The 14,576-nt window shown below is 47.4% G+C and overlaps 1 protein-coding gene across 1 annotated transcript in view; it reads left to right on the forward strand.

The window, feature by feature from the left end:
• Positions 1 to 14,576, forward strand: part of LOC144494162 (uncharacterized) — a 397,513-nt gene that overhangs the window by 295,380 nt on the left and 87,557 nt on the right. The window contains exons 26-29 of the mRNA XM_078213764.1: positions 1,752 to 1,841; positions 1,971 to 2,015; positions 4,575 to 4,652; positions 5,384 to 5,419. Of these exons, the coding sequence (XP_078069890.1) occupies positions 1,752 to 1,841; positions 1,971 to 2,015; positions 4,575 to 4,652; positions 5,384 to 5,419 (249 nt within the window). The remainder of the gene's footprint in view (positions 1 to 1,751; positions 1,842 to 1,970; positions 2,016 to 4,574; positions 4,653 to 5,383; positions 5,420 to 14,576) is intronic.

The following is a 14,576-nucleotide window of genomic DNA, read 5'->3' on the forward strand; positions in this document are numbered from 1 at the left end:
TTGTCCTGGCTCCCAGACTGACTCATGGGGCTGTGTGTAGTCCCAGCAGTGGCCACCACTCTTGGTGGTGCTGTTGAGAGTTTTGTCCATTCTGACTGGCTAACAGCTCTCTGAGGCGGGACCTCCTCCTGGGTGCAAAGCAAAAACTCCGCCTCCAGGCAGTTAATGGTCCTGGAAGCATCTTGCGGAGATGACGTTCCTCAAACACTCTTCTGGGAGTGGAGCAGCAAACCCGGGCACTCGCTAAATTCTGTCCATTATATTTATTGAAGACTAATCAGGTGGGCGCAAATGGTCCAACACCACATTGTTTTAGAAGAAAATGGAAAGTACTGGAAAAGCTTGGCATGATTGGTAGCATCTGTGGAGAGAAAAACAGACGCATTTTGAGTATTACTCTTCTTCAGAGCTGACAATGCATTTCCAGCCAGAATTAGTGGTTTTATGTCTCTTAGCTTCAAACTGACACATTCATACTCCAGTCTAGAGCTTGAGAATTGGACTGGCACTTCTGTTCAGCGCTGAGGATGTGCTGCTTTGCAGGAGGTACCTTTCAGAATAAATATTGAGCAGAATCTCACTAATTAATGACTAGTTCAGGGCCACTTCCTGACCAGCCTCAAACTTGATGTGTCCAAAGATGTGCGGGTTAGGTTGATTGGCCATGCTAAAATTGCCCCTTAGTGTCCTGAGATGCGTAGGTTAGAGGGATTAGTGGGTAAAATATGTAGGGATATGGGGGTAGGGCCTGGGTAGGATTGTGGTCGGTGCAGACTCGATGGGCCGAATGGCCTCTTTCTGTACTGTAGGGATTCTATGATTTCTTTCTATGATTTGGGACCAGCAGGGGGAATTTCGGGGACATTGGGCTACATTGATTCCTCAAACAACGCTGCCAAATGAAACGGTGATTTATCATATTTGTTGTGTTTTTGGGATCTAGCTGTGCATATATTGGCAGCTGAGTTTCATTGTATATCAAAAGCTATTGACAAAATTCTTTGAATGTGAAGTACTTTGGGTCTGAGGATGTGAAGGAACTATATAAATGTTAGCTCTTTCTTTCCAATGATAAATATTATGGTTAATTAGACATTCTATCACTGAGCTCAAGACAAAAACCCTCCCTTGTGATTATTTGCTGACAATAGGTGATCGTTCAGTTCATTACACCTCCCTCATGGCTCACAGGCTTTGTCAGGGGCTGATCTGTGCCTTTTCGTCCTGTCAGTAATCTCTCTTTCCAAGCCCCTGGCTCTTTTCCTGTTGAATTTGAAGTTTCTTTTATTGGTACTTTTCGGCACTTTAATTCGAATTAAAAAAGCCAATTCAAATTAAGACCAATCCTGGACCCCACATGAGGGACAAACCAGATCCAAGCTGACAAGGCAAGATGCATCCTATCTTGGGCTCGATCAAACAAGATCCAAACTGATAGGTGAGGCATTGCACCCCCTCCCGGGCTTGATCTAACACTTCATCTCAGCCAAGAAAAGTTGCATTAGGTAAAGCCTCAGTTTAACCTCATTGGCTAACCTGATCCCTTACTCTACCCTAGCTTAGGCAAACCACCACCGCAGGTGTCAGCACATCTCCAATGCAATGGGCTAGCCTCATCCCCTGCCTGATCATGGTTTCACCCCTAAGTTTCCTGGCCAACCATATTGCAGTAGGCAATGGCAAACCATTTTGATGGTGTAAGCACAAAAATCTGTATTGTGTTAATCAATGCAAGATCCTGTGCCTTGCAGGGAGACTCGGGGGGTGCTCTTGGACAACCCGGAGAGAAAGGAGAAAAAGGTGACACCGGACTTCCAGGGACAGGATTCGTTGGAAAAGAGGTTTGTGTCATTTTGGACAATGGGTGGGTTTAAAAGAAAGAAATGATTTGAAACGTATGCATTCTGATCAATGAATTATATTCTATCATTATTCTTTTTCTTTAATTGTTGGCTTCTTATTACAATTAGGGGGCGGTTGGTCCACCTGGAACACGAGGATCGCGAGGGCCTAAGGTACAATAAACAGACTTGTCAACAAAATTTACATAGTCAATTTGTGATCATGCAAAGCTTTAGTAAGCAATCGTAGAGAACCTCCATGTGATGTCAATACTTTCCACCTCCGAGCTGCTGTAATGAGCCTCATCAGAATCTTGACAGTGCAGAAGGAGGTCATTCAGTCCATCGAGTCCACACTGACTACAATCCCACTCTCCCACCCTCCCCCCATTGAGCAAAAGTGAAAGCAAATGTATAGGCAATGTAAGGAAAAAGGCAACATTCAAAATGTGACATGTTTTAAGATTCCAACAATAATTGTAGAATCCCTACAGTGCAGAAGGAGGCCATTTGGCCCATCGAGCCTGCACCGACCAGAACCCTACATTGGCTCCATCCCCGTAACCCCACATACTTACCCTGCCAGTTCCCCTGACACTAAGGGGCAATTTATCATGGCCAATCCATCTAACCCGCACATCTTTGGAATGTGGGAGGAAACTGGAGCAGATACGGGGAGAACGTGCAAACTCGACACAAATAGTGACCCGAGGCTGGAATCGAACCCGAGCCCCTGGCGCTGTGAGGCAGCAGTGCTACTCACTGTGCCACCGTGCCACCCTACCATCTCCGAGAGGAAGGAAGCAGAAATAATAGGAGAGTTCATCAACGGGCCCCATTTTATGCACAGCCAGCTCCAAAGGAGTATATTCCTAGTACGTACTCGCAGCCAAAGAGAGGTATTTAGCTCAAGGATGGGCAACCAGGGATGGGCAATAAATTCTGGCCAGCCAGCAATGCCCACATCCCATGAATGAATAAAATAAATAGCGAGACACGAATCAAAACATCAGGGGGAAAGAATATGATTGAAAAAAAACAGTATTATAAAAATCATTCAACCAAGAAAGGCAGATTAATTTTGAAAAAGGCCTTTTGGCAGCTGGACCCTCATCCTTCCACCAATGATATGCCTCCTGCCCCTTCTTCAAATCAACTTCACGCATCATCTGAGGAAGGGTGAATCTCCTGAGGAGAAACTGAAGCAGAATCTGCCCAGCACGTTTAGTTATTGATAAGCTGATCTGGTTATTGTCTCTCAGGCGTGCATCTATAGAGTAGATTTATTGAAAAATCATTATGGCTACAGCTGTCAAATTGTGATCATGATCACAATTAAAATAAAACAAAGTTTTCTTTTAACGAGGTAGATATAGAAAATCATTGAAATAAAAATCAAGTATTGAATAATGAAATGATTGCACAATTATGGTCATTACAACTTGCAAATCATTGCAACACATTGCAAATTTGCAAGTTCACAATGCAAACTCATTAAGGTTCTTTAGGCACGCCTTCCCAACTCATGATGACTACCATCTAGAAGGGCAAGGGCAGCAGATATTTGGGAACACCGCCATCTAGAGTTTCCTCTCCAAGCCACTCGCCATCCTGACTTGGAAATATATCCCCCCCCCAACCCCCACCTCTTCACTATTGCTGAGTCAAAATCCTGGAACCCCCTCCCGAACAGGGCTGTGGACGTATCTACACCACATGGACTGGAGCAGTTCAAGAAGACAGCTCACCACCAACCTCGAGGGCAACTAGAGATGGGCAATAAATGCTGAGCTCAACAGCAATTACCACATCCCATGAATTAATTTAAAAAATGTATATCTCTTTATTCTGTAAAATTGAAATGAAAGGTCTCCTACATGTCGCATTTTGTGCTAAAGTCCATAGACCATTGGCAGGCTGAGTTCTTGGATTCTCAATGTAAATGGAAAAGAGAGAGACTCAGAACATTGAAAACACTTGGGTTGATAAAAAATAATGGTTGGAGTGCAAGTCTTTTCAGGTAATCAAATCTTTACAGGTACAGAAAATGCGAGTAGAGAGAAGGATAATGACAAGTTAAAGAGGTGTGAATTGTCTCAAGCCAGGACAGTTAGTAGGATTTTGCAAGCCCAGGCCATTTGCGCTGCCTCTACTCTCACTGTCTGTACCTGTAAAGACTTGATTACCTGTAAGGACTCGCACTCCAACTATTATCTTGCAATTGTGTCTTTGTATATATATGCTGTTTTTGTGAAACCAACCTCTCCACTCATCTGAGGAAGGAGCAGCGCTCTGAAAGCTCGTTATTCCAAATAAACCTATCGGACATTAACGTGGTTTTGTGAGACTTCTTACTGAGCCAATAATGGCAGCCGTTATATTAAATATGTCAGCTGTCTGTGAGTTTGGATAAAACACATCTTCAATTGTCCCTTAAGTGGTATTTAATATCATAATCTCTGTTTAGAAACTTACTCTATTCATTTAGTCATTACTTGATTGAATTACTGTGGTTAAGATTTATGTGTACACAAAGACTTGACACAAGAATTGTTTAATCCTCAGTGGATACATTGCTTGCATGTGAAGTTTGAGAGGGAATGCTAATCAGTACATCTAAGTTGCCTCCGGTAAACGCTTGATATTCACTTCATTTAACTTCATAAATGTGCAGCTACTAAAAATAACAATTCTTAATGTTTGCTCAGTGATAAAACTCGGATTTCTTTTCAGGGTGAGCGTGGATTACTTGGTCTTCAAGGTCCACAAGGTGAGAAGGGACCACCTGGAGTTGGCCGCCTTGGCCCCCCAGTAAGTATAAAAAAATCCAGCAGAACCCTCAGCATTTGACTTTCTTTGTTGCCATTACCTTGAGACCACCTCCTAGCCCCTAAGGCTCTCTATCAAGATAAAACCATTTCATAGAATCATAGACTCCCTGCAGTGCGGAAGGAGGCCATTTGGTCCATCAAGACTGCACTGCCAACAATCCCACCCAGGCCCTATCCCCGTAACCCCATGTATTTACCCTGTGAGTTCCCCTGACATTCAGGGGAAATTGAGCATGGCAAATCCACCTAACCTGCACATCTTTGGAGTATGGAAGGAAACTGGAGCACCCAGAGGAAACCCACGCAGGCATGAGGAGAACATGCAAACTCCACACAGACAGTGACCCAAGGCCGGAGTTGAACACGGGTCCCTGGCGTTGTGAGGCAGGAGTGCTAATCACTGTGTCCCACCGTGCTGCCCATTTCATGGGACTAGCATTACCTTCAGGCTCTCTGCCAGGTCACACACCATCCTGACATGGGCATGTATAGCTGTTCCCTCCATCATTCTTGGCTCCAAAACTGTTCCTAACACCATCGTGGGAATAGCATCACGACACAAGCTGCAATAGTTCTAGAAGAACCACCATCACCTCGTTTTTGAGGCAATTGCTGATGATGTCTTCATCCCAAGGAAAAAAAATTAAGCAGTATTACAGAGTAGATGAAAGCAAATTTAAGCAGTCTGTTTTCTTTTTGATCTCCCCATAGGGTCCAAGAGGTCCTTCTGGAGAGCCGGGTATAAGGGTAAGAGCTTTGTCTTTTTCAACAAAAATCATGATTGAATACGTAGACAACATGCAGTGTTCTTGCCTTGAAAGTGATGAATTCAGGTAGAGTGATTGTTCAATATTAGGAATAGCCATTTTGCCTCATGAAACTTATCTGTACTTTTCAATCATACTACCTCTATCCTTCATAACTCCAATGTTTATTGTTCACACAATAGATTGTTCAGAATTACCAGCCTTCATGTATGAAGTTTTTTGCAGACATAATTGTTCCAAACATACAGCCTCAGGTCTTATGTTGTTGATGAGGTATGAAACAATAATTTGGGTTTACCTCAATGAAATACCATTCAAGATTTTATCAATTTTGAGGAGAATCCCTCTTCAACCACATTTTTCACAAAAGCTTGAGCTTCTCAGAGCTCCTTAGCATCTTGGGGAAACAGTAGAGTAGCGGTGATGTCATTGGACTAGTAATCCAGAGGCCTGGACTAATAACTCTGGAGACATGAATTCAAATCCCAACAGGGCATCTGGGGAAATTTAGATACAATTAAATACTAAACCTGAACTAAAATGCTATCCATATGAATAATGATGATGAAATTCCCAGATTGTCGGATAACCCCATCTAGTTCACTAATGAAGTCTGAAATCATTCCCAGATCCTGATCCAGCCCACATGTGACTCCAGACATTCAACACTGTGATTTGCTCCAACTGCTGTCTGAAGTGGTATAATGGCCCTGAGTTTATATTGAACCACTTCAAGATAAAAGCACTTTTATTGTACCTACACCATATGGACCGCAGCAGTTTGAGAAGATGGCTTAGTACCCTCCTCTCAGGGTAGGGAAGGGCAATCAATGCTGGTCTTGTCCTCACAGCCCAACAATGAATAAAAAGAAATGGCTTCCCTATCCCTCGTTCTCTATGATTCTTGAGATCAGTCTTGTGGTGCCCTCTGAGACAATTGCGCCTTTTGCCATTCCCTGTGGTCGGCATTCACAGTAACATTGACTGTGGCATCTTCAGCTCCCAATTGGTTTTCTTTTGAAACTACAGCCTCAGAAGTCCGTATTGGCGATCTGAGCATGTTCCCCATTATATTAATGCAACATTTTATGTCAAATAGATGACAGCCTTGTTGCAGAGAAGTGGCGTACATCTGCGATAGTGGCAGTCGTTAGTAAGCTAGACCTTCATTATTTACTCCCTTGGCACACAGTATCCCGCAGCCCAAGAGGGAGATGTAAATCTTTGCAAACCTCACTGTACAAATACAAATTTAGAAACTATACATGAAGAGTGGGTTTTCTCCCTTCAATTTTATTTTCCCATCTAATGTGGAACCTCATGGTGCACAGGGTGACCAATCATCTCAGATTGTCCCAAATTTGGGTCGGTTCTCCTGTGTTGGGATATATGTTGCCAGGATGCTGTTCTCCCCATATTCCATACGCTTAAGCTGTGTGCATGTGCAGTACAGTGCCATGAGTTGGAATGATCCCAGTTGCCTAACCTAATGGGTGGAATTTTCCTGGCCCGCCCACCATGGGGATCGTAGTGGGCAGGGAACAGACCATTCAAAAGTCCGCTGACCTCGGGTGGGATTTCCCGGTCTTGGGACAGAAAATCCCGCCCAACTTGCCCAGTGACCTACCCTGCTCTCACTCTTCCACGAGCCCTCAAACTCCCTCAGCTAATGTTCTGGGGACCCAGGTTCGAATCCCACTTAAGAATCTATGGATGACCATGAAACCACTGTCGATTGTCAGAAAAAAGCCCATCTGGTTCGCCAATGCCATTTAGGGAAGGAAATCTGCCATCCTCACCTGGTCTGGCCAAGATGTGACTCCAGAGCCACAGCAATGTGGTTGACTCTCAACTGCCCTCGGGCAACTAGGGATGGGCAATAAATGCTGGTCAGCTGGCAACACCCACGAATGAATAAAAAAATGTTTAACTGAGTCCCACCCACCCCAGCCAGTCCTCAAAGGTTCATTAGAACAGCTCCCTCACCCATCTGTAGAACAGCTCCCCAGTCTGGCCCCTCCTCTTCCCTAACCCTTGCTCCCTCCCTTCCCCCCCCAAGAGCTCACTCATGTTCACTCCCCTTGTCTTGAATCAGCAGTGTTGCAGGCTTGTTTGTTGAAGAAGGGGAATATCTTGCTTTCAGTCAGAGTGAAGATTTGTGATCCTGAACCTTTTTTCCCTACTTCCAATCCCCACTCTTCGCAAAATGGATTTGAGCTTTCTCTTTAATTCATTCATGGGATATGGGCATCGATGGCTGGGTGAGCATTTACTGCCCATCCCTGAGGGCATTTGAGAGTCAACCACATTGCTGCAGGACTGGAGTCACATATAGGCCAGACCAGGTAAGGACGGCAGATTTCCTTCCCTAAAGGACAAGGACAAAGAACAGTACAGCACAGGAACAGGCCCTTCGATCCTCCAAGCCTGTGCTGATCACACTTACCTATCTAGACCAACCGCTTATATCTCTCTATTCCCTGTTTGTTCATATGTCCATCAAGATAAGTCTTAAATGTGGCTAATGTATCTGCCTCAACCACCTCACTTGGCAGCGCATTCCAGGCCCCCACCACCCTCTGTGTAAAAAACTTCCCCCGCACATCTCCACTGAACCTTTCTTCCCTTATCTTGAACTTGTGCCCCACTGCAATTGTCATTTCTGCCCTGGGAAAAAGCTTCCAACTATTCACCCTATCTATACCTTTCATAATTTTATAAATTTCTATCAGGTCGCCCTTAGCCTCTGTCTTTCCAGGGAGAACAATCCCAGCTTATTCAATCTCGCCTCGTAGCCAATACCCTCCATACCAGGCATTAGTATAGTATAATACCCTCCATACCTAGACGTTAGTGAACCAAATGGGATCGAGAATGGTTTTGTGGTCATCAGTAGATTCTTAATTCCAGATTCAAAGCAGGGGTACAGCAAAGAAATAAAGTGGAGAGCCAACACACCCTTGGCATTCCTGCTGCTGGTTCCACTCAAACATGTGGACCTGATTTCCTTGGCATCCAGACTGTGAGCAGTATCTCCAGCACCTTGGAACAGCTCGGATTCAGATTGATTCTGTGCTGTCCACACTGTCCTCCTCAGTCCCTAGCAGCTGGTTGCTCACTGCAGCTCCCCTTTCTGCATTTCCAGGCACCGATAGCCCAGCCCTCCATCTCCAGCTCCAGTTCCTTTTAGCCAGGCTGGTGGCCTCAGGCTCCATGCTCACGAGCCCATCGAGGGCACTGCTCTCTCCCCTGAAGGGAGCAGGCTAGTTCCCCTACCTAGGCGCTCTCTTGATCCAACTGTTCGCATGATGGACCTCTGCCATGCTTGCAATGAAAGGCAAGAGTTAATTCCATTTGATGTTTATTATTTTAGTGAAAATAAATCCCAAATAAAATAGCAAGAGAAGGACTTCATTTGCCTTGATGATTCTTTCTTAACTTACCCTGCAGGCCACAGAGTTTACATTTCCTTAATCTTTCCTCGGAGCTCACCTGCTTTCTCTTGGATCAGTCTTCTCCCTCCTTGTATTGACACCTAAAGCACGCTGTCAAAAATGTTAACGTTAGTTGGTAAGGGTTAGTTTGTTGACATTGTAGCCTCCATTTTCCTCTCAGTCTAGTCTCCTGTTGCTTCCTGGAAACTGGGCTGCACAACATCATTTTTCAGGCATTGTACACGGCCTACTAACAACTCAAAGTGGCTGGCGCAAAACAGTGCACACTATCAAACTGAGGTGCATGCCTCCGTATTAGGTAAAGACACACAAGAGGCATTGTTCACTCAATCAGACAAGCTTAGGTTTCTGCCAGTAGTTTAACTACAGAAAGAAAGGCGTTGAAGCTTTGATCCATTCACTTGACAACCCCTCAGCCGGACAACACATAAAGGATTCTCCGGGTCTGGAAGCAGGTGCACCAGCTCACTCATGCAGGAAGCATCAGACGGGCACTTCAACCCAACTAATGCCCTGATACCTGCTGTGCCCAGGAACTCCGATGCTCCTGGGCACAGAAGCAGGAAAGGCTTTCTTCACATCCCTCGCAATTAGGAATTGCTTCCTTGTTTGTCTTGTCTCCTGTTACATTTTTAATTCTGATAGGACTTCAAAGAGGCACCGTGAGGTACCAGCTAGTAAGTTCTGAATGTATTTATCTGCAATGCCTCTTTACTCACTGAATGGTTAACCTATTTAAAACAAGTGGATTAACGCTTCCTCCACCGTAGCAATGTCAGCCAAATGCCTTCATTGGCCATAATTTTCAGGCCATTCCCGTCAATGGGAGCTTGCGGTCCTGCCGATGGCAAACCCATGAATTTCCCATGGAACCCAAACAACGGGAAACCGCGTTGACAACGGCAAGACCAGAAAATCCCGGCCAATAGCGTCTTTGCTATAGAGGGAGTACAACGAAGATTTACCAAGTTTATTCCTGGGATGGCAGATCTGTCATATGAGGAGAGACTAAGTAGGTTGGAATTATATTCACTGGAGTTTAGAAGAGTGAGAGGGAATCTCATAGAAACTTATAAAGTTCTAACAGGGTTAGACAGGGTAGATTCAGAAAGAATGTTCCTGATGGTGGGGGAGTCCAGAACTAGGGGTCATAGTTTGAGGATAAGGGGTAAAGCTTTTAGAACTGAGGTGAGGAGAAATTTATTCACCCAGAGAGTAGTGAATGTGTGGAATTCACTACCACAGAATGTAGTTGTGGTGAACCATCGTTGGTTCCCACTAGATAGTACTGAGCCAGGGTCTGGCCAGTACTATGAGTATGTATATATGTTGCTGTTGGGGTTAGGGATGGGTTGTTCTACTTGTTGCTGTTGGGGTTAGGGTTGGGCTGTTACACCTGTATTATAGCTATTATGGTACATCCCAGTCGGGTTCCGCCTCCTGGGAGAGGTATAAAGGTCACTGCTCTGTCTGGGACCCCTCAGTCTGGGATCGTGTACTATACAAGGTAGCTTCGTTGTAACAGTAAATAAAAGCCTTTATTTCCTTGAGCATCTCAAGCCTCGTGTGTGATAACGCGCATCAATTTTATTTACTGTTAATTAAACTCTCGTCGTTAAAAAAAAAACGATACAGAGAGTATGGAGCAGATGTTAAAACCCGAACGTCTTACACTGGATCCACGTGCAGCGGGCGCCTCTAACACCTTCGACCACTGGTTGAAATGTTTTGAGGACTGCCTTGCAGCCTCCGCAGCGGTCACCACAGACGACGACAGACTCCGGGTCCTCCACGCGAGGGTAAGCGACACCGTATATCTCGTGATCCGTGCGGCCACCGACTACACAAGGGCCCTCGAGCTTCTTAAGAAGCGTTACATTAAACCGCCAAACGAGATGCATGCTCGATACCTCTTAGCCACTCAGCGATGGCAGCCCGGCGAAACGACGGAAGAATACGCGAACGAGCTCCTACAGCTAGCCAGGGGCTGTAACTGCAAAGCAGTGTCGGCAGACCAGAACATGAACGACCTCGCTCGAGATGCGTTTGTGGCGGGAATCGGATCATCTTATATCCGACTCAGACTGTTGGAGCAAGGTAATCTTGATCTCACTAAGTCGATAGAACTAGCGGATACGTTGGAGACGGCCTCCAAAAGCCTAGTATTGTATCCCGAAGACCACGTGGAGACAACGTGGCAGGAGCAGTCGCTGATCCCTCCTCGTCCCTCGGGTTCGAAAAGCTGCGTGATGGCATGCCCACACTCGGGCCTGACGACAGCAGCAGCTCCGGGCGGCCCACGGTGTTACTTCTGTGGGGGAGTGAAGCATACTCAGCAACGGTGTCCCGCTAAAGCTGCGTTGTGCTCCGCCTGCGGTAAGAAGGGGCAGTATTCGAAGGTATGCCGATCCAAACTTACTTCCAGGAACAGCAGTGCGGCCTGCGACTCCCCGGAGCCCGGTTCTTCGTCGTCGGCATCGTCGAGGGTTTCGTCCACGTGCGAGGCCAGGACAACGCCATTGCAGTCGACGGAGTTGGAGATGCGTGACCACCAGGGGTCGCTGATTTTGGCGCATCACCCATGTGCGACCTATGGGAGCGGCCATGTTGGTCGGCACCGACCGCGAACGACCAGCAGGGGTCATCTTCGTCTATCTCAGCTGCCTGCAGTGGCGCTCATGAACCAACGGTGGCGTCGATCATCCTGGACCAGGCAAAGCCTCACAGACTCGACAAGTCTATGATGGACCTTCAGGTAAACAAACACTTGATTTATTGTCTGTTTGACAGCGGGAGCACTGAGAGTTTTATTCACCCAGACGCTGTGAAGCGGTGTGGCCTCCAGATCCAACCTGTCAAACAGACAATTTCGATGGCATCAAGGTCCCGGTCTGTCACCGTGCTAGGGAGTTGCGTGGTAAATTTAACGGTGCAGGGCACGGTTTACAAGCGCTTCAAGCTCCTGGTGTTGCCGCACCTTTGCGCGCCAATACTCCTCGGACTAAATTTCATGGTCCACTTGAAGAGTGTAACCCTACAGTACGGTGGGCCACTCCCTCCGCTTTCAGTGGGAGAACAGCAGCTTCCAAATTGCCCAACGCCTGTAGCCTCTCGACGCTGAGGATCACCACACCCTCCCTGTTCCAGAATCTTGTGCCAGGCTGCAAGCCCATTGCGACTAAGAGTAGGCGTTACAGCGCTGAGGATCGGATCTTCATTCGATCTGAAGTTCAGCGGCTCCTCAAGGAAGGGATCATACAACCTAGCGCTAGTCCATGGAGAGCGCAGGTCGTGGTGGTCAAGAGTGGGAACAAACCCCGGATGGTCATTGACTATAGTCAGACCATTAATAGATACACGCAGCTGGATGCGTATCCCCTCCCGCGCATATCTGACATGGTCAACCAGATTGCGCAGTACCGGGTGTTCTCCACCATAGACCTCAAGTCTGCCTCCCACCAACTCCCCATTCGCCCAGAGGACCGACAATACACGGCTTTTGAGGCGGATGGTCGCTTGTATCACTTTCTCAGGGTTCCATTTGGTGTCACCAATAGGGTCTCGGTCTTCCAACGTGCTATGGACCGAATGGTGGACCAGAACGGACTGCAGGCTACCTTCCCATACCTGGATAACATCACTATCTGCGGCCATGACCAGCAGAACCACGACACAAATCTCCTGAACTTCCTACGCACTGCATCTCGCCTGAATCTGACCTACAACAGGGAGAAGTGTGTATTTCGTATGCGCTGTTTAGCCATCCTTGGATACGTGGTGGAAAACGGGGTCATTGGCCCTGATCCAGACCGTATGCGTCCCCTCCTTGAAGTTCCCCTGCCCACTAACGCAAAAGCACTGAGAAGATGCTTAGGCTTCTTCTCGTACTATGCACAGTGGGTTCCCAATTATGCGGACAAAGCCCGTCCACTCATCAAGTCCACCTCTTTTCCCCTAACACCAGAGGCTCGATTGGAATTTGATAAACTAAAAGCCAACATCGCGAAAGCCACGATGCACACTGTTGATGAGTCCATCCCCTTTCAGGTGGAGAGCAATGCATCTGATTTCGCCCTGGCCGCCACACTTAACCAGGCGGGCAGGCCCGTCACCTTTTTTTCCCGCACCCTCCAAGGCCCCGAAATTCGACATTCAGCGGTGGAAAAGGAGGCCCAGGCCATTGTGGAGGCCGTCAGGCATTGGCGCCATTACTTGGCGGGAAAACGGTTCACCCTGATCACGGACCAGCGGTCCGTGGCGTTCATGTTCAATAACACGCTGAGGGGCAAGATCAAGAACGACAAGATCTTGAGGTGGAGAATCGAACTCTCCACCTATAATTATGACATCATGTATCGTCCAGGGAAACTCAACGAGCCCTCGGATGCCCTGTCGCGTTGAACATGCGCCAGTATACAGGAGGACCGTTTGCAGGCTCTCCATAATGACCTCTGCCATCCTGGGGTCACTCGGCTCTACCACTTCGTAAAAGTCCGCAATCTGCCCTACTCGGTGGAGGATGTCAGGTCCATAACGAGAAGCTGTCGGGTATGCGCGGAATGCAAACCGCACTTTTACCGACCTGACCGGGCACAACTAGTCAAGGCCACTCGTCCCTTCAAAAGACTGAGTGTCGACTTTAAGGGCCCCTTTCCCTCGACAGATCGGAATGTGTACTTCCTCAACATCATTGATGAGTACTCGAGATTCCCTTTTGTTATTCCCTGCTCTGATACATCCGCTGCCATGGTTATCAAGGCATTCCGTGATCTTTTCACCCTGTTCGGGTACCCCTGCTACATTCACAGCGATAGGGGCTCGTCGTTCATGAGCGATGACTTGAGGCAATACCTGCTCTCATACGGGATTGCCTCTAGTAGAACCACGAGCTACAACCCTAGGGGTAACGGACAGGTGGAACGTGAGAATGCTACAGTCTGGAAGGCTGTCTTACTGGCGTTGAAGTCAAAAAGCCTTCCAGTCTCCCGTTGGCAAGAGGTGCTCCCTGATGCGCTCCATTCCATACGCTCACTCCTGTGTACGGCAACCAACGCTACTCCCCATGAGAGGCTGTTTTCATTCCCTCGGAAGTCTTCCTCTGGGACCTCATTACCGTCTTGGTTGACGTACTCAGGACCTGTCCTCCTGCGGCGACATGTAAGGGCCCGCAAGTCCGACCCATTGGTCGAACAGGTCCATCTCCTCCACGCCAACCTTCAGTATGCCTATGTGGCATACCCTGACGGGCGAGAGGACACGTTCTCGATTCGAGACCTGGCACCAGCAGGGGACGTAGAACCCCCTGTCGCTCCCATACCTCCTGTTAGAAACCCCCCTACTATTGTTTCCCCTCCTGACACGGCGCGGGCAGCATCGGGACCATTACTTAACCCTTTTACTCCTGTGTACAGCTTGCCTGAGTCCAGGAGATGGTCACCACTTCAGGCCGTGTCGGAACTCAACGGATTATCATCACCTCCGGGTCAACCGGCCCGTGAGACTGTGGAGGAACCGTTGGACATCGCCTTGGGAAGAACGCCACCGCAAGTGCCTACTCCAGTGTCATCACCGGTGTTGAGGAGGTCACAACGACAGTGCGGTCCCCCTGACCGTCTGAACTTATAGACTGATGACAAATTATTCTGTTTTTTTTGTACCCCGCCGGCCTTTGTCTTCAAAGGA

This window comes from Mustelus asterias, chromosome 5 (genome assembly GCF_964213995.1).
Source record: "Mustelus asterias chromosome 5, sMusAst1.hap1.1, whole genome shotgun sequence".
NCBI lineage: Eukaryota > Metazoa > Chordata > Chondrichthyes > Carcharhiniformes > Triakidae > Mustelus > Mustelus asterias.